This window comes from Aotus nancymaae, unplaced genomic scaffold (assembly GCF_030222135.1).
Source record: "Aotus nancymaae isolate 86718 unplaced genomic scaffold, 86718_ANA_hifiasm-v0.15.2.pri h1tg000028l, whole genome shotgun sequence".
In the NCBI taxonomy this organism is placed as follows: Eukaryota; Metazoa; Chordata; class Mammalia; order Primates; family Aotidae; genus Aotus; species Aotus nancymaae.
The window spans coordinates 33,253,767-33,281,544 of record NW_026988441.1 but is presented as its reverse complement, the minus strand read 5'-3'; the positions used below and the strand labels follow the sequence as shown (position 1 = coordinate 33,281,544).

Below are 27,778 nucleotides of genomic sequence, written 5' to 3'. Positions count from 1 at the left end.
CTCATCACCAGGTTGTGATCGACTCGGGGGCTCGGTTTCAGCAATCAGAGTCTGGCTGCCAAGTTGAGAATCTGTTTAACCTCCTGAATGGGGCGTTTCCTGCTGAACTGTGGCTGAAAAACTGCTTCTCTGAGCTAGTTCATGTTTTTCCTTTTCTTCTCTTTTGATTCCTTTATAGAATATTGCTGCCATATAATTCCAGTTATTCCACACATTTAACAATTTTATTCCATTGTTGCTGTGTTTTTATTTTCTTGGTGAAAATGAGTATCCCGAGAGAGAAGGTGGTGAAGCAGAAAATGAAAGCAGAAAAACAAATTTCCTTTCTTTTCTGTAGTATAAGCAAAATTTCCCTGAATCCTCCCCCTCACCTTTGTGAAACTGTATTCTGCTTTGCAAGTTATAAGTTTTTAAATTCATGTATTCTTGTTCTCTGTAGCTAATAACTAAAAGTTGCTATCTTTCATCCAAGCAGCACGGCAAAGGTCATAAAACAGGTCTAGGCTGGCTATATTGCAGCCATCCGAACACCATAGTAAAGGAAGGGAGATAAGCTGTGCTTGCAACCCAAATAGTGACCATTTAAACTGTTAGGCCCGTCGCTGGCATAAAGAGACCACCAGGCAGGCTTTGTGTGTGCAAGGAGATCGTTTTAATTTCCGGCTTGGGTGCAAGCGGGCCAAGTCTGAGAAAGGAGTTATGCAAAGGGGGTAGGAAAGCGGACTGGTTATATAGGATGGCGGAAATGGTTAAAGGTGGTAATCTATTTTAGGGAGGGGGAAGGCGTCACGGGATGCATGGTCACAAGGGTAGGGGTTATCCATTACAAATAGGCATGATCATAGGGTGGGGGTTATGGGTTGCAAGCAGAGGGGAGGGTGCGGCAAATTACATAGTTACAGGGGAGGGGGTCTGGAGAAACCCAATGTCCAGGAGGAAATTTCGAAAGGCTGAGCAGGAACAATGGTTGCAGGTTGCAGGGGGAGAACAATTAGTTGAGGCAGGAACAAGCTGTTTCACCTCTCTTTGTGGCCATCTGGTAACTTCGGACTTTGTGGCTGCTGGGAACCATCCAGAGGCATATGTGCCAGTCACCAAGGCTGTAATGGTCAGGCATGAACTTGGAGGCCTGACGTATGCCGTGTAAGTCATATGTAAACTTAATTTGTAAACCTGTCATTTAAAACAAACTCCCTTTGTTCTGCTTCTGCGTTTCATGTGTGAAAGTCAAGCTTTGTCTTTGTTCAATACTCAGTGTTTGAAAAATGAATCTACTAAGCCGGTGCACATCTTAACAAAATCCTCCTGTTCCACTCATCGGTCTCTCCAGTCTGCTAATTCCCGAAACAATGGGTGAAAGGCTTGGCCATGCAGCCAGCAGCCTCATTCCACATTCCTGATACCTGGAGGACACCAGACCCCCCCTCCTGCTGCAGTGTGGTCTTTTTGGCGTTCACTCCCCTCCTGCTCTGAAGCCAGGGGAAGGCTCCACTGGACAGTGAGTCCGGGATTCCTTGCACATGGTTGTGACCCCCCGTCCTGGAGGAAGAAGCTGGAAGGGCCCGCAGACTACTGGCAGGGAATTCTTCTTAAATGCAAATATTGCCTGGGAGGGGTCAGGTCCCTGCCGAGGGTGGAACCACCGCCAACCTTCCACCTTCTCCCCAGGTCTGGAACCTGTTTATCCGGTTCCTCTCAACACTGGAAGATCACTTCTTCTGTCCCTTAGTGCCCAGGGGGCGGGACCTGGGTCACTATCCAATCACAGTCTCCGTCGGGGTGGTGAGCACCGGGAGATCACTTCTGCTGTCACTCAGGGCCCAGGGGGCGGGATCTTGGGCAATATCCAATCAGAGCCACGGGGCGGGGTCGTGAGAAGTGTCCATCAGGCGCCTTGCCTGGAGGAGGTTGCGAGGTTTAAAAAGCCCGCCGATTCTTCTCACACCCTTTTCTTCGCTCTGTGCTCGGTTGCTCCGGGGCCAGAACTGGCAGCGGGAGGTGGAAGGAGGAACCAGGATACCGCAAAAGCTGGGAAATGGTGAGTGTTCGAGGCCAGGGGTCCTGAGACGGTACGCCTGGTTGGAACCGGCCGTGGTGGGAACCAGATCTCCCCGCCGTTGTCTCTGGTCTGGGACTCGCGTCCCTGACGCAGCTCAGCCCTTGGTTCCCTCGGCCGCAAGATGGGGCTGGGCCGGCAGCCTGGACCCCGGGCGTCCTGTCCCATCCTTTCTCGGCGACTGCGGCCCCTGCCCTGGAGCCCTTTCTGCGCAGCTCCTTGCCCGCAGCCCCGCATCTCCCCAGATTGTGTGGGTCCATGGGAGGGTCATTGGGGGAGTCTGCCTCAAGTGCGGGGTTCGTGTGGGAGGAGCAGCGGTCTGTGGGGTCTTCAGTTGCTTCTTTGTCTCCAGGGGCCTCGGGTTTTTCCTGAGATTTCGAGATATATGCGAAGCAGGGACGCAAATCCGCGACTGTAATCCCCGGCCTAGCTTCTAGGACTGCTGGCAAATCTCCGGATTTCCGGATTTACACAGCGGACCTCCTGTCTTCAGTTGACCACAACAATGTCAACTCTTCATCCTCCAGGCTTTGTTTCAAACACACGAATTCACGCCATTGCACTCCAGCCTGGGCGACTGAAGGAGACTTCGTCAAAAAAAAAGAAAAAAAAAAGCAATTATGAGGAAAATTTCTTTCCATTTTCATTGATCTAAAATGTGATTTGTTTGGATTCCATATAACTATTGTTAAAACGCGCTGTCTGAATGAAGAGACCCCAAACAGGCTTTGTGTGAGCAATATGGCTGTTTATTCACCTGGGTGCATAGGTTTGGGGTGGGCAGTGGAAACTTAACAGAAGTTACAGTTGGCTGTTTTTTGCAGGCTGGGAGGGGTCGTAGGGTGGCATAAGGAGGTTGGTCAAAGTCTGTTACAAAGCCCTGTGGCCTTGTCAATGGAAGCCGGAATGAGAAACAATAGAGAATGTCTTAAAGTTAAGTAGCCGCGGCAGGGGCTGATAATTTCTTCCTCGTTCTACAATCTTACAGCCATTTCAGGTTTTGTAATTCCGGAAGGCCCTCTAGAGTTGTATGTGCGGTTCATAGGGGTGCCCTGCCGTCCACGGTGGTCAGACGTTGCATTCCTGTCTTTTTATATTAGTAATGTAAAGAAAAAAGAAATGAAGAGCGGAGGGCAGTGTAATATTAGGAAGGCCGGCACAGAGGGTTGATGGGGCAGTGTTTCTTCAAGCGGGATTGGGGGTGGCATGGAAACCTAAAAATGGGAAAGAATTTAGACTGCTGGGAAGATCTCGGGGCAAGGGGTGATATTGTGGGGTTGTTAGAAGGATCATTTGTGGTATTGACTGATTAGTTATTGCTTATATACGATTTTTTAGGAATTAAGAGATTAATCCGAAAACATTACAAAGGCTATGGAAGCTGACGATTGAGGTGGTCAGGCCTTCTATACCTGGTGCTGAGTGCAGTAGTAATTCGTAACTCTACAAGTAAGGGGATTAATGGAATGACCCGCTTGTGTCTTGTTGGGATCACAAGGGGAACAGGAAGGCTTTCGTCCCCATTGGCGAACTGAATTTTGGGAGTAAGGAAAACTAGGGTACAAGTGCCTGTGCAGTTGGTAGGAAGGCAGATGTGAGAAGAACCACAGAGGAAAAAAGTCCTTGGCTTCGACATAACTGGAAGTGTAAAGTGAAAAGATGAGAAAGTGTTCTGAGGGTGTTGAGGTTTGGACCCAAAAGCCAGGGGAGCCCCCAAGGGCTTTGGCTGTTAAGGGTTATAGCGGGGTTTGGTAGGGTAACCATGTGGAGGGCAGAGCTTTTGTCTTCATGGTGTATGAGGAAGCGTGTGGTATCTATAAGTAACAATTCACTTTCATTAATAAGTTTGGGTATGAGCAGAGAATGGGAGTGAGATTAAGAGTGAAATATCAGCTGTAATTGCCTGGAGGAAAAGTGTAAATTGGCAACTGAACAAAAGCAGGGCATGTAAAAGTAAATTGGTACAGTGAATTTGAGCACAGTTAAACAGAAAATAATAGAAACGGAGACATTCTGAGGTGTGTTTTAAGTAGTAGAAGTGATTGCATAAAGCTGGAGAAGGTCAGTGGCTGAAAGTAACTGCGTGAGGTGTGAAGAGGAAACTACCCTTTGGAAGTTGTGAGAAATATAGAGGGTAAGTGGGACATAGTCTGTGATTTTTTTTTAAGGGAGGGGAAGGGGGAAGGGGGCTAGCCTCTGATTTTTAAGGGATTCTGAGAGTATCAGGTAGGCAGCTGCTGCTGAGAACAAGGAAGAACCAGCCCAGGACTGAGGGTAAGTTGCCTGGATAAAATGGCCACGGGCCGTGGGCCTGGCTCCTATGTAAGAATTATAATGGCACAGCCTTTTATTTCTGCTATGTAGAAAGAGAAGGGTTGAGAGGATTTGGGGAACACTAAAGTAGGAGGAGTCTCTAAGGTCTTTTTTAGAGAGCGGAAGGAAGAATGGGGGAAGGATTTTTGGTCTATGGGGTCAGATAGGTTGCCTTTTATACGTTTATAAAGTGGTTTGTTTAGGAGGGCAAAACATTGTATCCACAGGCGAAAGTATTGTACACCTAGGAAGGAGAGAAGCTGTTGTTTAGTGGACCGGGTTGGGGTTTGGGAAATTAACTGGATATGGTTGGCAGGGAGAGTGCGTGTATGCTGGTGAAGGGATTCTAACAGATGGGGAAGAAATTTGGGATTTAGAAAAAAAGTGTTTTTGTGTTCCTAGGAGGTCTGGAAAAAAATTAAAAAAAAAAAAGAAAAAAGTGTTTTTGAGGTTAAGAATAGAATAGTGATTTGTGGAAGGGGGTATGGAAGATAGGAGGGTGAATTAAAAGGCCATGTTGTTATAGCCCCACAGCCCGGGTTCAAAGCTGGTTCCCGGGGTTCCCGACCCAGTCCCGTCCTGGAGCAGCCTGCCTCCTCTTTCCTTTCAACATGACAGATGCCGCTGTGTCCTTCCCCAAGGACTTCCTGGCAAGTGGAGTGGCCGCAGCCATCTCCAGGACGCTGGTAGCACCCATCGAGCTAGTCAAGCTGCTGCTGCAGGTGCAATATGCCAGCAAGCCGATCAGCGCAGATAAGCGATACAAGGGCATTATAGACTGCATGGCCCGTATTCCCAAGGAGCAGGGAGTCCTGTCCTTCTGGTGCAGTAACCTGCCAATGTCATCACATACTTCCCCACCCAGGCTCTTAACTTCGACTTCAAAGATAAATACAAGTGGATCTAACTGGGTGGTGTGGACAAGAGGACCCTGTTTTGGCGCTACTTTGCAGGGAATCTGGCATCAGGCGGTGCTGCTGGGGCCACATCCTTGTGTTTTGTGTACCCTCTTGATTTTGCCCGTACCCGTCTAGCAGCAAATGTGGGTAAAGCTGGAGCTGAAAGTGAATTCTGAGGCCTCAGAGACTGCCTGGTTAAGATCTACAAATCTGATGGGATTAAGGACCTGTATCAAGACTTTAACGTGTCTGTGCAGGGTATTATCATCTGCTGAGCTGCCTACTTCGGTATCTATGACACTGCAAAGGGAATGCTCCCGGATCCCAAGAACACTCACATTGTCATCAGCTGGATGATCACACAGACTGTCACTGCCGTTGCTGGGCTGACTTACTATTTATTTGACACTTTGCCACCGCATGAGGATGCAGTTGGGGTGCAAAGGAACTGACATCACGTACACAGGCATGCTTGACTGCTGAAGGAAGATTGCTCGTGATAAAGGAGGCAAAGCTTTTTTCAAGGGCGCATGGTCCAGTGTTCTCAGAGGTATGGGTGGTGCTTTTGTGCTTGTCTTGTATGATGAAATCAAGAAGTACACATAAGTTATTTCCTAGGAATATTCCCCCTGTGAACAGGCATGTTGTATTATATAACATCTTGAGCATTCTTGACAGACTCCTAGCTGTCAATTTATCAGTGGCGATTATTTGCTGGTTCATAATGGGAAGCAGTAATATTCATCTGGCCAGTTTTCTCTTAAAGCCATTTCCATGATGATGATAATGGGACTCAATTATATTCTTTATTTCAGTCACTCCTGATAAATAACAAATTTGGAGAAATAAAAATAACTAAAATAAATTTTTTAAAAGGCGATGTTATAATACACGGGTGATAACAAGCAAGCTTTAGGCCTTTTTTTTTCTTTTTGTTTTTTGAGATGGAGTCTCACTTTTTCACCCAGGCTGGATTGCAGTGCCAGGATTTCAGGTCACTGCAACCTCTACCTCCTGGGTACAGCAATTCTCCTGCCTCAGCCTCCTGAGTAGCTGGGACTACGGGTGCACACCACCGCGCCTGGCTAATTTTTGTATTTTTAATAGAGACAGGGTTTTACCATGTTGGCCAGGCTAGTCTTGAATTCCTGACCTCAGGTGATCCACCTGCCTCGGCTTCCCAAAGTGCTGGGATTAGAGGCCTTACCCACCGTGCCCAGTGGGCTTTTTAGGCCTTTTAAAGGGTGTTGAGTGTTAGGGTACTGGCACTGGGCGGGATAATGGTGGTTAGGTTTTAAGGAGATGATGAGGGGTGAGTGACTTGTAGCTATGGATGAAGAGGTGGTGTCCTGCACCCTAGGGTTAAGGTAGGGGGACATAAGGGGAGCTATTGAGGGAGGTGGCGGGTTCGCAGAGGAGGAAGGCAATGAGCTGTGGCTGTAGCCGAGGAATAGTTAAGGAGGCAAACAATTTTGCTAGGATATCTCAGTTTAAACAAGGGAACTGGACAAGTGCGGATGATTAGGAAAGAATGTGGAAAGGAGTGCTGGCCTAATTGACACGAGGCTTGGGGAGTTTTGAGAGGCCCGGAGGCCTTGCCATTAATTCCCACAACAGTTATGGAGGCCAAGGAGACAGGTCCTTGACAGGAAGGCAGCGTGGAGTGGGTGGCCTCGTGTTGAGTAAGAAAGGGTTGGACTTACCCTTCACCGTTAGGAGTTACCTGAAGCTCGGCGTCCATGATTTTCCAGGGGGCCCCTGAGATGTTTGGGCAGTATCAGTCTTCAGCCGCCAAGCCGAGGAGATCAGGGAAAGAGTCAGCCTGAGGGCTATGGGGTTGGGTTCGTGGAGCCTTGGAGATGGTGGTTTCAGTTGGGCAGTGCAACTTCCAGTGGAGTCCCACACAGATGGGACCACAGCTTCTGAGGAATCCTGGGCTGTGGGCATTCTTTGGCCCAGTGGCCTGGTTTTCGGCATCTGAAGCAAGGCTTTGGGGGAGAGGTCCTGAAGAGAAGCCTGGATGCTGTGGATTTGCTGGTGTGAAACTTCTGTGAGCTGAAGGAGTGGCTGGGGTCTTTCTTACAGTGGAAGCAAGCATTTGTAATTCTGAGATATACTACCGCTTGGCAGCCTCATCTCGGTTATTAAACACCTTAAAGGTGAGGTTGATTAGTTCCTGCTGTGGGGTGTGAAGGCCAGATGCTAGTTGTTGAAGTTATTTTCCTAATGTCGAGGCACGCTGGGTAATCACGTGCATATTAAGCATTCTTCATTCTTCACTGGTGAGAGTAGAAGTAAGGATGACATTTAAGTCACTCCAGGTAAGGTTGTAGGACTGCATTAAGTATTGGAGGATATGATGAAAAAGAGCTTAGGCGTTGGCTGGTTTGGAAAAGGTTGGATAAAGAAAAAGGAATGTGCACCCTTACTATGCCTTTGGCTTCAGTCACCTCTCAAGGAGGGAACTGTTGGGCAGGGATAGAGGAGTTAGGCTCAAGACTGAACTGTAAGCTGGGTCGCGATGACTTTGGGAGGTGACAGGAGGAGCATGAGGAGGTGGGCTGTAGGCAGAGGAAGAGGAGGGAGGCTCTGGGTGTGGGGTTGGGCCTGAATTGGGGCCCGGGTCAGACAGGCTGGGAGGAGAAAGGTCAGAAGGGTCAATAGACAAGGAAGATTCTTGGTTCCTGGTGGAGGCAGGAGGGGTGGATGCAAGGGAGAGAAGGAGCAGCTATCAGGGAGGGATTAGAATGTAAAAAAAATATCTGGACGTCTGGTACCTTAGACCATTTTCCCATTTGTGGACAAAAATTGTCTAGGTCTTGCAGAAGACAGGAATAGAAAGTGCCATTTTTTGGTCATTTGGATTGAGGCCAGGCTGTGTTACAGAGACGTTTAGGTTTCAGATCAGGCAACAGTTGAAGTTTTAGGTTTTGTAGGAAGCCGGCTAGAGTTTAGGATTGAGGAATAGAGCACTGAGTGTTGCCCATAGCAAAGGAGGTAAGTTTTAAGGAAAGGAGTAGAGTAGAGATGAAGAGAAGGAGCGAGCAGCCACCAGCGTTTTCAGTAGGCATCCCTGACTGGTTCCTGGGCTGTAACATGGGAGAATGAGCAAGGCAGGAGTCCCCACGATTGACCAGACATCAAGGGAAGAGACTTGTCTTCTCTGGCTCTACACGGATAAAGAGTGTCTGTTTATCTCTACCACAAGGAGAAATATTTCGAGATAAAGAGAGAGGGGGAGGGACTTGTCTCCCATTCTCTAAAGGAAAAGAGAGAGAAAGAGGGGAGATGGCTTATCCTATCTGAAGGTGGCAAGAGAGCTGTTGAGGCCTCAGGTGGGTCTCTTCCCAGAGGGGGAGCAGGGACAAGGGACTGGTCTCCCCGAGGGAGTATCCCTGTCCCAGGTTTTGGCACCAGATGTTAAAATGGGCACTCTGAATGAAGAGACCCCCAAACAGGCTTTGCGTGAGAAACATGGCTGTTTATTCACCTGGGTGCAGGTGGGCTGAGGCCAAAAGTGGTGTCAGCTGAGGGCCGTGAAATAAGAGTTGGTTTTCTAGGTTTGGGGTGGGCAGTGGAAAGTTACAGAAGTTACAGTTGGTGTTTTCTTGCAAGCTCTGGAGGGGGGTCCTGGTGTGTGGAGTCAGGAGTTGGCCAATGTCCCTTAGAAAGTCGAATGGCCTTGTAAATCGAGGCCGGTTTTAGAAGCAATAGAGAATGTCTCAGAGTTACGTAGGCGCCACAGAGGTTGAACATTTCTTCCTCCTTTTAGGATTTTACAACCATTTCAGGTTTTCTAATTCCAGAAAGCACTACAGGGATGTACATGCAGTTCGTGGGAGTCGCCATGCTGTCCACAGCGTGATCAGACATCACAACACTTGCACATTTCTTTCGATTAGTGTTAGAATGACTTACCTTTTGCATACCTTTTTATGTAATCTGTCCATATCTTTCTGTTTGAAATGATTTTCTTTTACACATTACTGACCCTTGTTTCTTTACTGTGTCAATCTCTCTTTTTTGTGTATATGAATAATAGAGATTTAAAGTGGTAATTGATATAGTTGTATTAATATGTATATATGTAATTGTTCTGTTTGTTGTACTTTCCATCTATTTTTCAAACTTTCTCTTTTTCTACCTTGTGTAGTTTTTGTTTATTCCTTTGTTCTTTGAGACAGAGTCTCACTCTGTTGCCCAGCCTGGAGTGTAGTAGTGTGATCTCATCTCAATGAAAACTTTACCTCCTCCTGGGGTCAAAGAATTCTTATCCTTCAGTCTCACAAGTAGCTGGCATTATAGGCATATGCCAGCATGCATGGCTAATTTTTGTATTTTTAGTAGAGAAGGGGTTTCACCATGTTGGCCAGGCTGGTCTTCAACTCCTGACATCAAGTGATCCACCCACTTTGGCCTCCCAAAGTGCTGGGATTACAGGTGTGAGCCATGGCATCCCTCCACCTTCTGTAGTTGTAATTGACTAGTCTATGTGATTCTATTTTCCCTCTATTAGCATATCAGTCTACTCATTTATTCAATTTTATCAGGGAATTCCCTAGAGTTTGTAGTATACATTTACAACTAATGAACCTTTAGTTTCAAGGAACACTGTGCTGGTTTTGAGGGTACTCCTCATATGTTACACAGTGTTCTAGATATGTGTGTCCCATTCCATATAACATTCTTGTCATTCCTATGACCTATTAAAATCTATAACCACTCAGTGCAGTGTTAAGATTATTATTTTGAAGACACATTTATATAGTAGGTCAGACGAGAATAACAGAATGAAGAATTTGTTGTCCCTTCATTTGATTGTTTAAGAATACTCTTTAAAAAACTCAGTTCTGACTGGTCGCGGTGGCTTACGCCTATAATCCCAGCACTTTGGGAGGCCGACACGGTCGGATCATGAGGTCAAGACATTGAGATCATCCTGACCAACATGGTGAAACCCGACCTCTACTAAAAATATAAAAGTGAGCATGATGGTGTGCGCCTGTAGTCCCAACTACTCTCTTGAACCCAGGAAGTGGAGGTTGCAGTGAGGTGAGATCACACCACTGCACTGCAGGCTAGTGAGAGAACAAGACTCCATCTCATGAAAACAAATTATGGAAGACATAAATAAAGATATCCCATGCTCATGGATTCCAAGACTTAGCTGTTGTTAACGTGAGAATGTTACTCACTACAACCTCCACCCCCTGGGTTCAAGCAATTCTCTGAGCCTCCCAAGTAGCTGGGATTACAAGTGCACATCACATGCCTGGCTAATTTTTGTATTTTTAGTAAAGACAGGTTTCACCATCTTGGCCATGCTGGTCTTGAACTCCTGACCTCATGATCCACCCGCCTCGGCCTCCCAGAGTGCTGGGATTACAGGCGTGAGCCACCGCGCTTGGCCCATTGACAATGTTTTTATGTAGTCCCTGCTAATGATTGACCCCAGTTAGGTTTCAGTGTAGTTGAAACAGAAAAGAGAGCCTTATTTCAGACTTTTCGTAGTCCCAGGAGAAATTGGAGTATACAAAGATATTTGAAAATAAAATAAATATTATAGTTTCATGTATGTTAGGTAAGCTGTCGCTTTCTGGTTTAGAAGATTTTTAACATTTTTAGACATTTGTTACCTTCATTAGTTTTGTTTAAGTAGCTTTTATCGATTACTAAGAGGTCTGTTTTAATGATTTAGGGAATTTTATAAATATTCATCAGAAATGACATTGGTGACATGCAGTTCTTTTTGTTTGTTTGAAGACACAGTGTCGCTCTGTCACCAAGGCTGGAGTACAGTGGCGTAATCTTGGCTCACTGCAACCTCCATCTCCTGGGTTCAAGCAATTCTCCTGCCTCAGCTTCCCAAGTAGCTGGGACAACAGGTGTGTGCCACCATGCCTAATTTTTGTATTTTTAGTAGAATCGGGGTTTCACCATATTGGTCAGGGTGGTCTCAACCTCCTGACCTCAGGTGATCCACCCACCTCAGCCTCCCAAAGTGCTAGGATTATAGGTGTGAGCCATTGTGCCCAGCTGACATGCAGTTCTTTAGAAGAACGTGTACAATATTTCCCCATCTTTCATTCTTCTTTATGTTACCAAATAAAATGTTTAAAATTTTTCCTTTAGGATGATGAAAATACATTTCATTAGCCTTTTGTTATACTTCATTAAATTTAATCTACAAAACCCAGTTACCAGCTCCCAGATGTTCTCTTACTGTAATCACATAGGATGGGCTAAATCACCCAGGTAACAAGTGCTGACAGAACATGTGAAATGTTACGTACCAACGTCACTCATTAGATACATGGTGCTTAGAGTATTTTCGTGTGTGTGTGTGTGTGTGTGTGTGACAGAGTCTTGCTCTGTCACCAGGATGCAGTGCAGTGGCACGATCTCAGCTCACTGCAGCCTGCGCCTTTGAGGTTCAAGTGATTCTCCTAACTCAGGCCCCTGAATAGTTGGGACTACAGATGTGCACTACTACGCCCAGCTGATTTATTCATTTATTTATTTGTATTTTTAGTAGAGACGGGTTTCACCATGTTGGTTAGGATGGTCTCAATCTCTTGACCTCGTGATCCGCCCACCTCGCTTTCCCAAAGTGTTGGGATTACTGGCGTAAACCACCTCGCCTGGCCCCAGAGTTTTTTTTTCATGGCCATCTCAGTCTGTTTCATGTTAGAAAAGAATATCTGAAAGTGGGTAATACACAAGACATGATATTTGTTTTGTACAATTCTGGAGTTTGGGAAGTCTAAGGGCATGGGGGCACATCTGGGGAAAGCCTTGCTGGTAGGGACTCTTCACCATCTGAGGCAATGGAGGGAGGGTTTTCCTCAGGGGGGAGCTGATTGTGCTAGCTGGGGTCTTGGCCTCTTCTTGGAAGACCACCAGTCTTACTCCCAGGATATTCCATTAACTCATTAAACCTTTAGTCCATCAATGAATTAATCCATTCATAAGGCAGAGCCCTCATGACACAGTCACCTTCAAGGCCCCGCTTTTCAATACTGACACATTGGGGATGACGTTTCAATATGAGTTTTGGGGGGACAAACATTCAAACCTAGAAGTGGCCGATCACATATGCTCCTCTTCTGTTTCTGCAACAACATTTAAAACTCTCAGAAGGTAGATGGAAATTAAGCAAATACTATTTTATTTGTTTATTTATTTTTGAGATTGAGACTCGCTCTTTTGGCAGGCTGCAGTGCAGTGGGGTTCAGTCTCAGCTCACTGCAGTCTCTGCCTCCCAGGTTCAACCCATCCTCCTGTCTCAGCCTTACGAGTAGCTGGAACTACAGGTGCATGCCACCATGCCCAGCTAATGTTTGTATTTTTAGTAGAGATGGGATGTCACCATGTTGGCCAGGATGGTCTCAATCTCTTGACCTCATGATCCGCCCACCTTAGCCTCCCAAAGAGCTGGGATTACAGGCGTAAGCCACCGTACCCTGCCCTTTATTTATTTTTCAATTTAATTTGAGACAGGATGTCGCTCTTTCACCTAGGCTGGAGTTCAGTGACACACTCATGGCTAACTGCAGCCTCCACCTTCTAGGCTTAAACAATCCTCTCAGCTCAGCCTCCCTAGTAGTAGCTGGGACTACAGGCATGCGCCATTATGCCTGCCTAATTTTTCTATATTTTGTCGAGATAGGGTTTCAACATGTTGCCCAGACTTGTCTTGAACTTTTGAGCTTGAGCAATTCTCTCATCTCAGCCTCCCAAAGTGCTAGCATTACAGGCGTTAGCCACTATGCCCAGTGGCAAATATTATACTGTTTGAATAAATAGTTTAGGCATACACAGCTTCTTTTCTTTGTTATGTTGGTGTAGCTCTCCTTCAATCTGGCTGTGGGATAGCATCATAGTCCAACTTTCTAAATAAGCATGTGTAAGGATATGTTGTCTCACAACTGCTAATATTGTCTTTTTTTTTTTTTTTTTTTTTTTTTTGAGACAAGTCTCGTTCTGATTCCAGGCTGAAGTGCAGTGATGCAATCTCAGCTCATTGCAACCTTCACTTCTCAGGTTCAAACAATTCTCCTGCTTCAGCCTCCCCAGTAGCTGGGACTACAGTCACATGCCACCGTGCCCAGTTAATTTTTGTATTTTTAGTAGAGACAGCGTTTCCCCATATTGGCCAGGATGATCTTTATCTCTTGACCTTGTGATGCACTTCACAGCTTCCCAAAATGCTGAGATTACAGGCCTGAGCCACCGCCCCTGGCTACTATTGTGTCTCATATATGAGTTAGTACAGACACAGACATAGTATGAATACAGAGGGACACTAGAGGTGATCCGGGCAGCATATCTCACTTTCTGAAATAGTGAATGAGAGGCTTGTTCATCTTGGCTGATACTTTACTGAATATGTTGAGTTCCAGCATCCGAATTGCAATGTTGGAGAAAGTGAGTATAGACAGAGGACGAGAGTATCATGACCAAGTCATTGAATAAATTTGTGGAGTCTATAGCATTGTGTGAACTTCTTCTTAAGTGTAGATTCCTAGCACTGTCGATCTTAACCTTCCTCCTCTGCCCTGGGGGATGTTTCAGGACTCAGTGACCTTTGAGGATGTGGCTGTGAGGTTTACCCAGGACGAGTGGCCTCTGCTGGATCCTTCCCAAAAGAATCTCTACAGAGATGTGATGCAGGAAACCATCAGGAACATGAAGTCTATAGGTAAGGATGACATCATTTCTTCCTGAGTCAAATAGAGAACAAATGTTTCTTAGTCATCTACACTGTTCAGTGATTTGGAACATGGTAGGGAATACAGTAGACTGGCCAGGTACAGTGGCTCACGCCTGCAATCTTAGCACTTTGGGAGGCCAAGGTGGATGGAACACTTGAGGTCAGGAGATCAAGAGACCAACATGGCCAACATGATGAAGCCCCTTCTCTACTACAAATACAAAAATTAGCCTGGCGTGGTAGTACACACCTTTAGTCTGAGCTACTCTGGAGGCTGAGGCAGGAGAATGGCTTGAACCCAGGAGGCGGACATTACGGTGACCCAAGATCGTGCCACTGCACTCCTGCCTGGACTACAGAGTGAGACCTCATCTCAAAACAAGCAATACAATAGACACTTGAACAAAGTGCATGTTAAGAGACTCTTAACCTCTGCATAGTAGATGGTCTGGCTTTAACTTTTGACCATATAAAAAGTTAAGTGTTGTCCGGGTGCAGTGGCTTACGCCTGTAATCCCAGCACTTTGGGATGTCCAGGCGTGGGGATCACCTGAGGTCAGGAGTTTGAGACCAGCCTGGCCAACATGATGAAACCCCATCTCAACTAAAAATACAAAAAATTAGACAAGTGTGATGGTGGGCTCCTGTAATCCCTTCTACTCAGAAGGCTGAGACAGGAGAATCACTATAACCTGGGAGGTGAAGTTTGCATTGAGCCAAGATCGAACCACTGCATTTCAGCCTGGGCAACAAGAGCAAAACTCTCTCAAAAAAATGTTAATAGCCTATTGTTGACTGGAAGCTTTCTCAATAACACAACCAGTCAATTAATACATAATTTGTATATTGGTATATATGTGTAAATATATATGAAGATAGTGTCTCATGTTACTAAGGCTGAAATGTAGGGGCGTGATCATAGCTCACTACAACGTCTAACTCCTAGACTCAAGCAATCCTTCTGCCTTAAACTCTTGAGTAGCCATGACTGCAGACAAGTTTCACTATGCTGGGCTGATTTTTAAATTATATTTTTTGGAGATGTGGGTCTTGCTCTGAGCCCAGGCTGGTCTCAAATTCCTGGCCTAAAGCAGTCCTCCCACCTTATCCCTAAGTGCTGGGATGATAGATATAAACCACAGTGCCTCCCTGTTTGGTTTATTATATTTGATATTCTTACAATAAAGTAAGCTAGAGAAAAGAAATGTTAAAGTAAATCATAAAGAAGTAAAAACATTGACTATTGATTAAATGGATCATCCTAAAGGAATCCTTTTTGCTGGGCACGGTGGCTGATGCCTGCAATCCCAGCACTTTGAGGAGCCAAGGTGGGTGGATCACGAGATGAGGAGTTTGAGACCAGCCTGACCAATATGGTGAAGCCCCATCTCTAGTATAAATACAAAATTAGCCGGGCGTGGTGGGACATGCCTATAATCCTAGCTACTCAGGAGGCTGAGGCGGGAGAATTGCTTGAACCCGGGAGGTGGAGGTTGCAGTGAGCTGAGAACGTGCCACTGCACTCCAGCCTGTGCTACAGAGTAAGACTCTAAACAAAACAAACAGAACAAAACTGAATAGCCTGAAGAAGAGGAAGGGTTGGTCTTGTTCCCATGCAGGTAGCGGAGGTTGAGAAAAGTCTGCATATGACTAAAGCTGTGCCATTCAAGCCCCCCGCTTTTTTTTTTTTTGAGACAGTTTCCCTTTTGTTGCTAAGGGTGGTGTGTAATGGTGCAATCTCAGCCCACTGGAACCTCCACCTCCTGCGTTCAAGTGATTCTCTTGCCTCAGCCTCTCGAGTAGCTGGGATTACAGGCATTCGCTACCATGCTCGGCTGATTTTTTGTATTTTTAGTAGAGACAGTTTTCTCCATGTTGGTCAGGGTGGTTTCGAACTCCCAACTTGAGGTGACCCATCCTCCTTGTCCTCCCAAACTGCTGAGATTGCAGGCATAACCCACCGCACCCAGACTCAAACCAATTTTGTTTAAGGGTCAATAATACCTTGTTGAATAACTCATGCATGGCAATAGTGTTCCATGAACATAGAATTTAAAAAAGTTTGTATAATTTTGTTATAATTTATGATAATTTTTTTGGACCACATTTTAGGAATAAAATGGAAAGACCAGAACATTGAAGATCATTGCAAAGATTCCAGGAGAAATCCAAGGTAATTTGCATTTACAACGTAAAGCTGTGTCTCTTGAGATAATGTTAGAATGATAGAAAATTATATTTGTTTACTTATGTATTTTTTTTTTCTTTCTTTTTTTTTTTTTTTTAAGACAGGGTTTCACCATGTTGGTCAGGCTGGTCTTGAATTCCTGACCTCAGGTGATCCGCCTCTTGGCCTCCAAAGTGCTTGGATTACAGGTGTGAACCACTGCGCCTGGCCTTTTTTTTTTTTTTTAAGACGGGAATGTATTTCTTTATTTGAGACACGGCTTACTCTGTCACACAGGCTAGAGTGCAGTGGCATGATGATAGCTCACTGCAGCCTTGAACACCCTGGACTCATGCCATCCTCCTTTCTTGGCCTCCCAAAATGTTAGTGTTACAGGCATGAGCCAATGTGCTCCATGGAAATTTAAAGAACAAGCAAACAAAGTGAAGCAGCCCAGCTTCAAATTTGTTAAGTTTTAGAATGTTTTCTCCCAAAATATGTAGTTCAATGTGACATAGACATTCATTGCTTGTCAAATAATTGCCTTGGAAACAGCGTTAAGAAACACCATAGTTGCCAGATGTGGTTGCTCATGCTTGCAATGCCAGTACTTTGGGAGTCTGAATGGGAGGATTGCTTGAGCCCAGGAGTTGGAGTCCAGACTGGGCAATGCAGTGAGAACTCATCTCCAGAAGAAATTTTAAAAATTAGACAGGTGTGGTGACACAAGCCTGTGGGCCCAGCTACTTGCGAGGCTGAGGTAGGAGGTTTGCCTGAGACTGGAAGGTGGAGGCTGCAGCGAAGTGTGATCACACCACTGCATTGCAGCCTGGGCAACAGAGTGAGAGACTGTTTCAGGAAAAAGAAAGGGAGGAAGGGAGGGAGAGAGGGAGAGAAGGAGAGAAGGAAAGAAAGAAGGAAACTACCTACCACCATCACTCTTTTGATAATAGCTGTAATGGGGCCCCTTTGCAGAGAGTTCAGTCCACTCACTTTCAAACAATTCAGACAGGGCATAAAGCCTACATTTCTCATGATAAAGTAAAATATGTAAATCAAATGCTAATATAAAATTATTTCTCAACAAAATTTTTGTAATGTGCTTCTTATTTCTTAAAGAAATCATATGGCAGAGAGACTCTGTGAATGTAAAGATTGTCAATGTGAAGAAACTTTCAGCCTGATTCCAGATGCTATAATGAACAAGAAGACTTTTCCTGGGGTAAAACCATGTGAAAGCCGTGTGTGTGCAAAAGGCAACATGGATCATTCATCTCTGAATTGCTGCATTGGGGCTGACACTGGACACAAACCATGTAAGTGTCGGGAACATGGAGAGAAGACGCGTAAACGTAAGCAGTGTGTAAAAACCTTCAGCTGTCTCCACTCCTTTCAAACACATGAAAAGCCTCACACTGGAGAGAAAGCCTATGATTGTAAGGAATTGAAAAAAACCTTCATTTCTCTCAAAACTGTTCAAAGACACAGGGTAATGCACAGTGGAGATGGACCTTACACATGTATTTGTGGGAAAGCCTTTGTTACTCTCAGTCTAAATCTCACACATGAAAGATCTCATACTGGACAAAAGCCATATAAATGTAATGAATGTGGGAAAGCCTTTGATTGTCTCAGCCACTTTCATAGACATGAAAGAACACACACCGGAGAGAAGCTGTATGAATGTAAGCAGTGTGGGAAAGCCTTTAATCGTTCGAGTAATATCCGAGCACATGCAAAAATTCACACTGGCGAGAAACCATATGAATGTAAGCAATGTGGGAAAGCCTTTCATAGTTGGAGTTCTGTTAGAAAACATGCAAAAATTCACACCGGAGAGAAACCGTATGAATGTAAGCAATGTGGGAAAGCCTTTACTCGTCCCAGTTCAATTCAACGACATGCAAGAATTCATACTGGAGAGAAACCGTATGAATGTAAGCAATGTGGGAAAGCCTTTACTCGTTCCAGTTACATTCGAACACATGCAAGAATTCACAGTGGAGAGAAACCCTATGAATGTAAGCAATGTGGGAAAGCCTTTATTCAGTCTAGTGCCTTTCAAACACATATAAGAATTCACACTGGAGAGAAACCTTATCAGTGTAAGCAATGTGGGAAAGGCTTTAGTTTACCCAGTAACGTTCGAATACATGCAAGAATTCACACTGGAGAGAAACCCTATGAATGTAAGCAGTGTGGGAAAGCCTTTTCTTCTCTCAGTTCCTTTCGGTATCACGAAAGGACTCAACACTGGAGAGAAACCCTATGAATGTAAGCAATGTGGAAAAGCCTTTCTTCAATCCAGTTCCATTCAAAACCATGCAAGAATTCACACTGGAGAGCAACACTATGAATATAAGTAATCTGGGAAAGCCTTTAGTTGTTTCAGTTCCATTTGAACACATGCAAGAATTCACATTGGAGAGAAACCCTATGAATGTAGGCAATGTGGGGAAACCTTTAGTTGTTCCAGTTCCATTGGAACATATGTAAGAATTGACATTGGAGAGAAACTATATGTATGTAAACAATGTGGGAAAGCCTTTAGTCTCAGTTCCATTCAAACACATGTAAGAATTCACAGTGGAGAGAAACCCTATAAATGTAAGCAATGTCGAAAAGCCTTTACTTGTTCCCATTCTGTTCGAACACATGCAAGAATTCACAGTGGAGAGAAACCCTATGAATGACAGCAATGTGGAAAAGCCTTCACATATTTCGGTTCACTTCAAGTGCATAAAAGAATTCACACTGGAGAGAAGCCGTATGAATGTAAAACCTCTGGGAAAGCCTTTAGTCATATCACTTCCTTTCACAGACATAAAATTGTCCACACTGCAGAGAAACCTTATGAATATGAATGTGCAAAAGCCTTCAGTTATCACAATGCTTTTCACAGACATCAAATTACCCATACTGCAGAGAAACTTTGAGTGTAAGGAATGTGGGAAAGCCTTCTGTTATCACAGTTCCCTTCAAAGATATGAAAGGCCTGACAGTGGAGAAAAGTTTTATAAAAAGTGTAGGCCAGCACTGTGTCTCACTTCTGTAATCCCAACATTTTGGGAGGCCAAGGTAGGTGGATCCCGACATCAGAAGTTTAAGACCAGCCTGGACAAGATGGCAAAACCCCATCTCTACTAAAAATATAAAAATTAGCTGGCCATGTTGGCAAGTGCCAGTAATCCCAGCTACTCAAGAGGCTGAGGCAGAGAATTGCTTGAACCCAGGTGGCAGAGGTTGCACTGAGCTGAGATCACGCCACGGCACTCCAGCCTGGTGGCAGAGTGAGACTCCATCTCAAAAACAAAAAAAAGTAAAACCTTTTATTTTTCCATTATGTTCTGAAACCATGAAGGTACTCACACTTGAAAAAAACAATGATGTTAGGAACATGGGAAGCCTTTCCTTTCTCAATTCTTTGAAGGCACACGGTGTGACACACTGGTGATAGACCTCATAACTGTTAGGAACATGGAATATGGTTTGCTTGTCCTTGTTTATTTTAGATACATGAAAGAATTGACTCTGGAGAGAAACTGAATGTAAATAATGTGGTAAAGCCTTGTGTAGTTTCTGTTTCTCTGAAATACTGTCATTTTCTGGTATTCTCAAGGCGTTGGTTGCAGCACTTCATCAGAATAAATCCGAAGATGCTCACGTGCTTTATATAAAATGGTGTGTTTTCCTAGAATGTAAGCACACCTTCCTGTACACTTTAAGTCATCTGTAGGTTATCTATAATGTCTAATGCATTGTAAATGATATAAAAGTGGTTGTTTCATTGTGTTATTTTGAGGGAATGTATTAACTTTTCTTCCCGGGTCTATAAGGGGTGTTGTTGCAAAGGCAAGAACTTCCCAGCGACATGCCTGACCTGCCTTCTTTTTCGTCTCCGTTTGGGAGCCTAGAGTTCTTTGTCTAACTTTTGTCCTGGAGGGAAGGTAACCTGCCCAGGTGAGCTGCTTTGGTTTAGAAAGCCTGCGAAAAGCTATGGGATGACTGTGGGCCAAACAGCCAATGAGATGTCAAAGATCAGTTATTCTAGCGGAAGTTCGAAAGAACTCTAATTGGACAACAACTAGAATGGGGCGGGAGTAACTCCCAGGTTAAAAGTCCCCTTCTCCCTAACCTGTGTGGACTCTATCTCTGGATCTCCACCCATGACAGCGTGGGAGCTTGCTTGCTCTATTTCTCTTTCTCTCTCTCTCTCTGCCTAATGAATCACTTTCTGCAAACCTTTTTGGGTTCAATATTTACTTGAACAGTATCACCACGCCACGGCCTCCTACCCAGTTTTTGGTGGACAAGAGCCCAAGGACCTGGAAAAAAAAAAAAAGTGGGATTGGGGAACAGTGAGTACCACATCTGGTCACAATTCTGACAAGAAAAAACATCTGTAGATGTTTAATACATATAACCATCACAGGCCCACCTCTATAGTACATAATGGTATATGTCAGCTACAGTGAAACATTTTTTTTTTCCTGAGGATTCTGGCACTGTTGCCCAGGCTAGAGTGCAACAGGCTGATCTCGGCTCACTGCAACCTCTGCCTCAAGATCATGTGATTCTCCTGCCTCAGCCTTCCAAGTAGCTGGGATTACAGGCGCCCATCACCACACCAGGCTAATTTGTATTTTTAGTAGAGATGGGGTTTCACTATGTTGTCCAGACTGTTCTCGAACTCCTGACCTTGTGATCTACCCACCTCAGACTTCCAAAGCGCTGGGATTATAGGCATGAGCCACCACACCTTGCCAACATTTTCTTTCTTTCTTTTTTTTTTTTTTTTAAAGAAAAACAGTTGTGGATTGGTTTTATTTAATAGTCTGAAAGCATGTTGTAAACATTGTGTAAATCTTTTGTTCTCGACAACCTTCATATGATGATTTCTCTGGTTTCTAAAGCCACAATGTTTTGAGGTGCTGAGATTGATGGCAGTGTAGATAAATCATGGGACATAAGTGTAACTTGAAATTTCTATTTGCACATCAGGAGAATCGTGCTGGGAGAACCAACATCTGATTGCAGATGTTACCTCTGGTGGAGGGTCAGTAACACAAATGTTGGATAAGTGGTTGAGTGCAGAAAATATTTAAACGTTGAAGTTTCCATCCTTTTCATTTATTTATTTTTAGAAGGAGTGTCACTCTTGCCCAGGCTAGAGTGTAATGGCGAGATCTTAGCTCAATGCAATCTCCACCTCCAGGTTCAAGCGATTCTCCTGCCACAGCCTCCCAAGTAGCTGGGATTACAGGCATGCATCACCATGGCAGACTAATTTTGTATTTTTAGAAGAGACGGGGTTTCTTTATATTAGTCAGGCTGGTCTCAAACTCCTGACCTCAGGTGATCCACCCTCCTTGGCCTCCCAAAGTGCTGGGATTGCAAGCATGAGCCACCATACCCAGGCGCTTCAGTTTTTAATAAGTGTAAAATGCACTATATCATTAGAGATTGATGGGCAAGATAAAGTATTTCAAAACATGGCAGAACAAGGTAGCTTTTAGGGGAAGAAAAGTCTAGTCTTATATTCTCTTATAAAAATTCTTATTTTTCTTCCCATAGCCTGTGTAGTAAGTTTCTCAGCTCCTTTATCTATTGGGTGATTTCAAATGGAATTCCGGGTCTTAGCATGAAAATACTACCAGGGAAAAGGAATAGGGAAAAAACTCTTCCATTTTGGTTACAGAAAAAATGAGCTTTTTTCTACAAGCAAGTGTGGAAGAGTATACTGGTACATTACAAATATGTAGCATAATCTCAGTTTTCCTTTGTAGGTTGGAGAATTTGTGACAGTGGATAAGTTTGTTTCCTGGTATGTGAACTTGGCAGATGAATGCTAAATCCTGTGGGACGGCGTTTCGCACTTAGAAGTACTCATGATTTTTTGTGTACTATATGATTATTATGGAAATAGTAAATCTGTGAAAAGAACACACTCAAAGGGCTTTTTCTATTCTGTCAGTAGCAACAATTAACACACAAGACTTTTTGACCAAAAGTGTGGGTTTTCTTCCTTCCAAAAGGCAAGCAGGTTATTCTGCAGTGGACAGCAACTAGGTGTCTTCCAATTCAGTTTTGACATTACCTACGTGGAGATAGCTGCAGAGCCCGCAGGTTGATGGCTCGGTCCCCACATCCCTCCCTCCTTGCCTTCCACTCCCTACCATTCAGGTATCAGTGGTTAAGTGTGGGCCAATGGAAATTATAACCCACATGTTTCAAGTGGGAGTTCCTGTGCTCTCTTTGGGTTTAACTAACTTGTTATTGTGGCTCACAGAACTCATGGAAGGATATCTTCAGTAGCTTCTTTCATTTCTTTCCTTTTTTTTTTTTAGATGGCATCGTGCCTTGTCGCCATGCTGGAGTGCAGTGGCGCAATCTCAGCTCACTGCAACCTTCAACTCCCTGGTTCAAGTTACTCTTGGGTCTCTGCCTCTTGAGTAGCTGGGATTACAGGGGTGCATCATTGTTCCTGGCTAATTTTTGTAGTTTTAATACAGTGTTTAACAATGTTGGCCAGGCTACTCTCGAACTCCTATCCTCAAGAGATCTGCCCATTTCAGCCTCCCAAAATGCTGGAATTATAGGCATGAGCCAGCTTGCCAGGCTACCTCTTTTCTTTATAAATCACCAGCTTTAGATATTTCTTTGCAGCAGTGCAAAACAGATTAACACATATATTAAATAGAAATGGTGAAAGTGGGCATTCTTCTTTTGTTCCTGGTATTAGAGGAAAAGGTTTCAGTCTTTCACCATTGAACATGTTACTTGTAGGATTTTCATACATGGCATTATTCTATTAAGAAAGTTTCATTCCATTTCTAGTTTTTTGTTTATTTGTTTTTCATTTTTTGGGTTTTTTTTGAGACAGACTTTTGCTCTTGTTGCCCAGGCTAGAGTGCAATAGCGTGTCTTGGCTCACCGCAACCTCTGCCTCCTGGGTTCAAGGGATTCACCTGCCTCAGGAGAATCCTGTGTAGCTGGGATTACAGGCATGTGCCACCACACCCGGGTAATTTTGTATTTTTAGTAGAGATGAGGTTTCTCCCTGTTGGTCACACTGGTCTCAAACTCCTGACCTCAGGTGATCCACCCACCCAGGCCTCCCACAGTGCTGAGATTATAGGTGTGAAAAGTCAAGAAAGGATATTGAATTTTGTTAAATTATTTTTCTGTATAAATTGAAATGTTAAATGTGTTTTTTTCCTTCTTGCCATTAAGGTTGTCTATTACATTGATTCGTTTTTGTTAAACCATCTGTGCATTCTGATTATAAATCCCACATTTATCATTTTTTTAATACCGTACTGAATTTCTTTTGATAGTCTTTGGTTAAGGATTATGCTTTAATATGCATAAACGATATTGGTCTGTAGCTTTTAATTGTCTTGTAGTGTCTTCATCTGGCTTTCATATCAAAGTGAAGCTAGCCTTAAAAAATGAATTAAAAAGTGTCTCCTGTCCTTTAATTTCATTTGTTTACTTTCTTTTCGTTCTTCTTTTTCTTCTTTCTTTTTCTTTTCTTTTTTTTTTTTTTGAAACAGCATCTTGCTCTGTCACCCAGGCTAGAGTACAGTGGCACAATCTTGGCTCACTGCAACCTCCACCTCCTGGGTTCAGGCAATTCTCCTGCCTCAGCCTCCCAAGTAGCTGGGATTATTGGTGCCCGCCACAACACCGAGCTAATTTTTGTATTTTTAGTAGAGATGGGATTTATCATGTTGGCCAGCCTGGTCTTCTACTCGTGACCTCAGTTGATCCTTCTACTTTGGCCTCTCAAAGTGCTGGAATTACAGGTGTGTGCCACTGTGCCTGGCCTCAAACCATTTTAATATTTGCCTGACAATCAGGTGGAATGAATGGGGTTCTTTATCATCAGGTTGGATAGTAGATTGGCCAGATTTAAGGGCACAGTGTCAGCTGGGCACGGTGGCTCACACCTGTAATCCTAGCACTTTGGGAGGCCAAGGTGGGTGGATCACCTGAGGTCAGGAGTTCAAGACCAGCCTGGCCATCATGATGAAACCCCATCTTAAAAAAAAAATTAATAAATGAAAAAAAAAGGGCACAGTGTCAGATATGTAGATTAACAGGACAGAATTGAGAGTCCAGAAATAATCCCCTTTGCCGTGGTTTGAATGCTTGTGTCCCTTCCAGAATTTACAGGTTAGAACTTAAACCCCATTGCAACACTGTTGAGAGATGGGACCTTTTGGTGTTTAGGTAATGGTGATGACTCTGCTTGCTGTCTTGAGTAGATTTTTTTTTTTTTTTTTTTTTTTTTGGAGATGGAATCTCCCTCAGTCATCCAGGCTCCAGTGCAGTGGCAAGATCTCAGTTTACTGCAACCACCGTCTCCCAGGTTGAAGCGATTCTCCTGTCTCAGCCTCCCGAGTAGCTGGGATTACAGACACCCACAATCATGACCAGTTCATTTTTGTATTTTAGTAGAGACAGGGTTTCATCGTGTTGGCCAGGCTTGTCTTGAACTCCTGATCTCAGGTGATCCACCTGCCTCAGCCTCCCAAAGTGCCAGGATTACAGGCGTGAGCCACCATGCTTGGCCTGTCTTGAGTAGATTAATGCTTATAAAGGGCTTGATGAATGGGGACAAGGTCCTCTCTTGCCCTTCTTTCTTCTGCACTGTGAGGACACAGCATTACTGTCCTCAGGAGGATGCAGCAGGAGGGCTGTCACAGAATGCCAGAACCTTCTTTTTGGATTTCCCCGCCCCCTGAACTGTGGGAAAAAACACTTTGGTTCTTTATAAATTGCTCAATCTGTGGAATTTCATTATAGTAGCAGAAATGGACTGAGACACCCTTCATTTATGGTTAGTTAATTTTTGTTATTTATTTATTTAGAAGCAGAGTCTCGCTCTGTTGCCAGGCTGGAGTGCTATCTTAGCTCACTACAACCTCTGCCTCCCGGCTTCAAGTGATTCTTCTGCCTCAGCCTTCCGAATAGCTGGGATTACAGGTGTGCACCACCATGCCCGGCTAATTTTTGCATTTTTAGTAGAGACAGGGTTTCACCATGTCGGCCAGGATGGTCTCGATCACCTGTCCTCGTGATCCATCTGTCTTGGCCTCCCAAAGTGCTGGGATTACAGGCATGAGCCACTGTGCCCAGCCAATAAATTGATTTTTATTAAATAGACCAGGATAATGTAGGGGAGAATGGTTTTTCAGCAAGGCATTTGGAACATTGGATACTGTCCTGCAGAAAAATGAACTGAGAACCTCTCACATGCATTAATATTTACTGATGCTGAAATGGTCAGGATAAAAATATAAATTTAGCAGTCAATAGCTTTGTGATTGAGGAGTGGTAAGTAGCTTTGTGAATGAGAGGTGGTGAAGGAAGGAGGTGAGTGTGTGTGTGTGTGTGTGTGTGTGTGTAGTTTAAGAGACAGGGTCTTGCTATGTTGTCCAGGTTTGTCTCTAACTTCTGGCCTCAGGTGATTCTCCCACCCCCATGTCAGCCCCCTAAAGTGCTGGGGTTACAGGTATGAGTCACCATGCTTAACGAACCCTATCCCCACCATTAAAAAACAAACAAACAAAACAAGCAGGGTAAGGTGGCTCACTCCTGTAATCTCAGCACTTTGAGAGGCAGAGGAGGGTAGATCACCTGAGGTCGGGAGTTCTAGACTGGCCAGACCAACATGGAGAAACCCCCTCTGTACTAAAAATACACAATTAGGTGGGTGTGTTGGTGCACACCTATAATCCCAGCTACTTGGGAGGCTGAGGCAGGAGAATCACTTGAACCCAGGAGGCAGTTTGCAGCGAACCAAGATAGAGCCGTTGCACTCCAGCCCGGGCAACAAGTTGAAACTATGTCTCAAAAAAAAATGAAAGAAACATCTTAATATAAAAAAGCATAGTGATGCCACTTAGTGGCTGTGAATAATTTAACGTCAGTATTTTCTATATTGTGTTTACACCATGACATACACATTTTGGCATTTTGCATGAGTGAGTTTCCAAAACAAAATGTGTCTCAGGCCTCAGCCATAGCCATTTACTGTAGGTTTCAGAACTTCTCCTAGGATTTCTTTATAGTTTCTCGGCAGAATCACCATTAGTCACTCTTTTCCCCCCCATGATGGTACGGATATAAATTATTTTTGTCTGAAAGTTTTTTTCTTTTCTTTTTTTTCTTTTTTTGACATAGGGTCTCTGTCACCCAGGCTGGAGTGCGGTGGCGCAATCACAGCTCACTGCTGCCTTGATTTCCCTCCTCAAGGGATCCTCCCACCTCAGCTTCCCAAGTAACTGGTACTACAGGTGCTAAGGTGGGACTACAGGTTCGACCCCTGCTTTCCCTCATGGCCTGAACTAGATTTCTAGATTTTCAGGTTTACTTTGGGTTGCCCTTAGCTGAGCGGGAAATCCCTCTGTATGGGGGAGAGGGCTGGGCTTTAATTTTATTTTTGGTTTACATGTAGAATAGCTGGAGTCGGACTGTGATTTGATGTATGAATAAAATCTGTTAAGGTCAGAGACCCACTGGATTGCTTTATGGAGAACAGATTTATGAATTTGACAATTTATGTAGGTCAGTACCTTAAACTGACTCCAGCTGAGTTTTCTTTTTTCTTTTTTTTTTTTTTTTTGAGACAGAGTTTCGCTTTCGTTACCCAGGCTGGAGTGCAATGGCGCGATCTTGGCTCACCGCAACCTCCACCTCCTGGGTTCAGGCAATTCTCCTGCCTCAGCCTCCTGAGTACCTGGGATTACAGGCACGTGCCACCATGCCCAGCTAATTTTTTGTATTTTTAGTAGAGACGGGGTTTCACCATGTTGACCAGGATGGTCTTGATCTCTTGACCTCGTGATCCACCCGCCTCGGCCTCCCAAAGTGCTGGGATTACAGGCGTGAGCCACCGCGCCCGGCCCTCCAGCTGAGTTTTCTGCTGGTGAAAACGAAAGTCTAGGGCTGGGCACGGTGGCCTGATCTCTACAAAAATACAGAAATTAGCTGGGCATGATAGCGGGTGCCTATAATCCCAGCTACTTGGGAGACGGAGGCAGGAGAATTGCTTGAACCCAGAAGTCAGAGGTTGCAGTGAGCCGAGACAGCACCCCTGCACTTCAGCCTCGGTGACAGAGGAAGATTGTGTCTCAAAAAACAAAAGAAAGTTCTAGAAGGAGTGAGTGTTACCACACTATGCAGAGGGGACAGGAAGGCATGTTGACAAGCCTAGAGTTAAATCCTTCAGTGATCCTGTCTCATCACCGGGTTGTGATCGACTCTGGGGCTCTGTTTCAGCAATCAGAATCTGGCTGCCAATTAAGAATCTGTTTAATCTCCTGAATGGGGTATTTCCTGCTGAACTATGGCTGAAAAATTGCTTCTCTGAGCTAGTTCATGTTTTTCCTTTTCTTCTCTTGATTTTTTTTATAGAATATTGCTGCCATATAATTCCAAGTTTTCCACACATTTAAGAATTTCATTCCATTGTTGCTGTATTTTTATTTTATTGGTGAATATCAGTAGACAGGGAGATAAGGTGTCGAAGCAGAAAAACAAATTTTCCTTTCTTTTCTGTAGTATAAGCAAAACTTCCCTGAATCCTCCCCCTCCTGTTTGTGAAATTGTATCCTGCTTTG

General features: G+C 44.3%; 1 protein-coding gene and 1 pseudogene across 2 annotated transcripts in view; both read left to right on the top strand.

The window, feature by feature from the left end:
* LOC110566988 (zinc finger protein 627-like) overlaps positions 1–23,629 on the top strand; it is a 29,398-nt gene extending 5,769 nt beyond the window's left edge. Inside the window, exons 1-4 of one of the 2 annotated variants that reach the window (XM_021676700.2) lie at positions 5,667–5,818; positions 13,843–13,969; positions 16,094–16,154; positions 17,268–23,629. In XM_021676700.2, the coding sequence (XP_021532375.2) occupies positions 13,936–13,969; positions 16,094–16,154; positions 17,268–18,420 (1,248 nt within the window). In that variant the 5' untranslated portion in view covers positions 5,667–5,818; positions 13,843–13,935 and the 3' untranslated portion in view covers positions 18,421–23,629. Of the gene's footprint in view, positions 1–5,666; positions 5,819–13,842; positions 13,970–16,093; positions 16,155–17,267 lie in introns of those variants that run through there. The other variant, XM_012436347.3, reaches the window with a different exon arrangement.
* LOC105706164 (ADP/ATP translocase 2-like) lies at positions 852–13,127 on the top strand (annotated as a pseudogene).
* Positions 23,630–27,778: the final 4,149 nt, after the last annotated feature.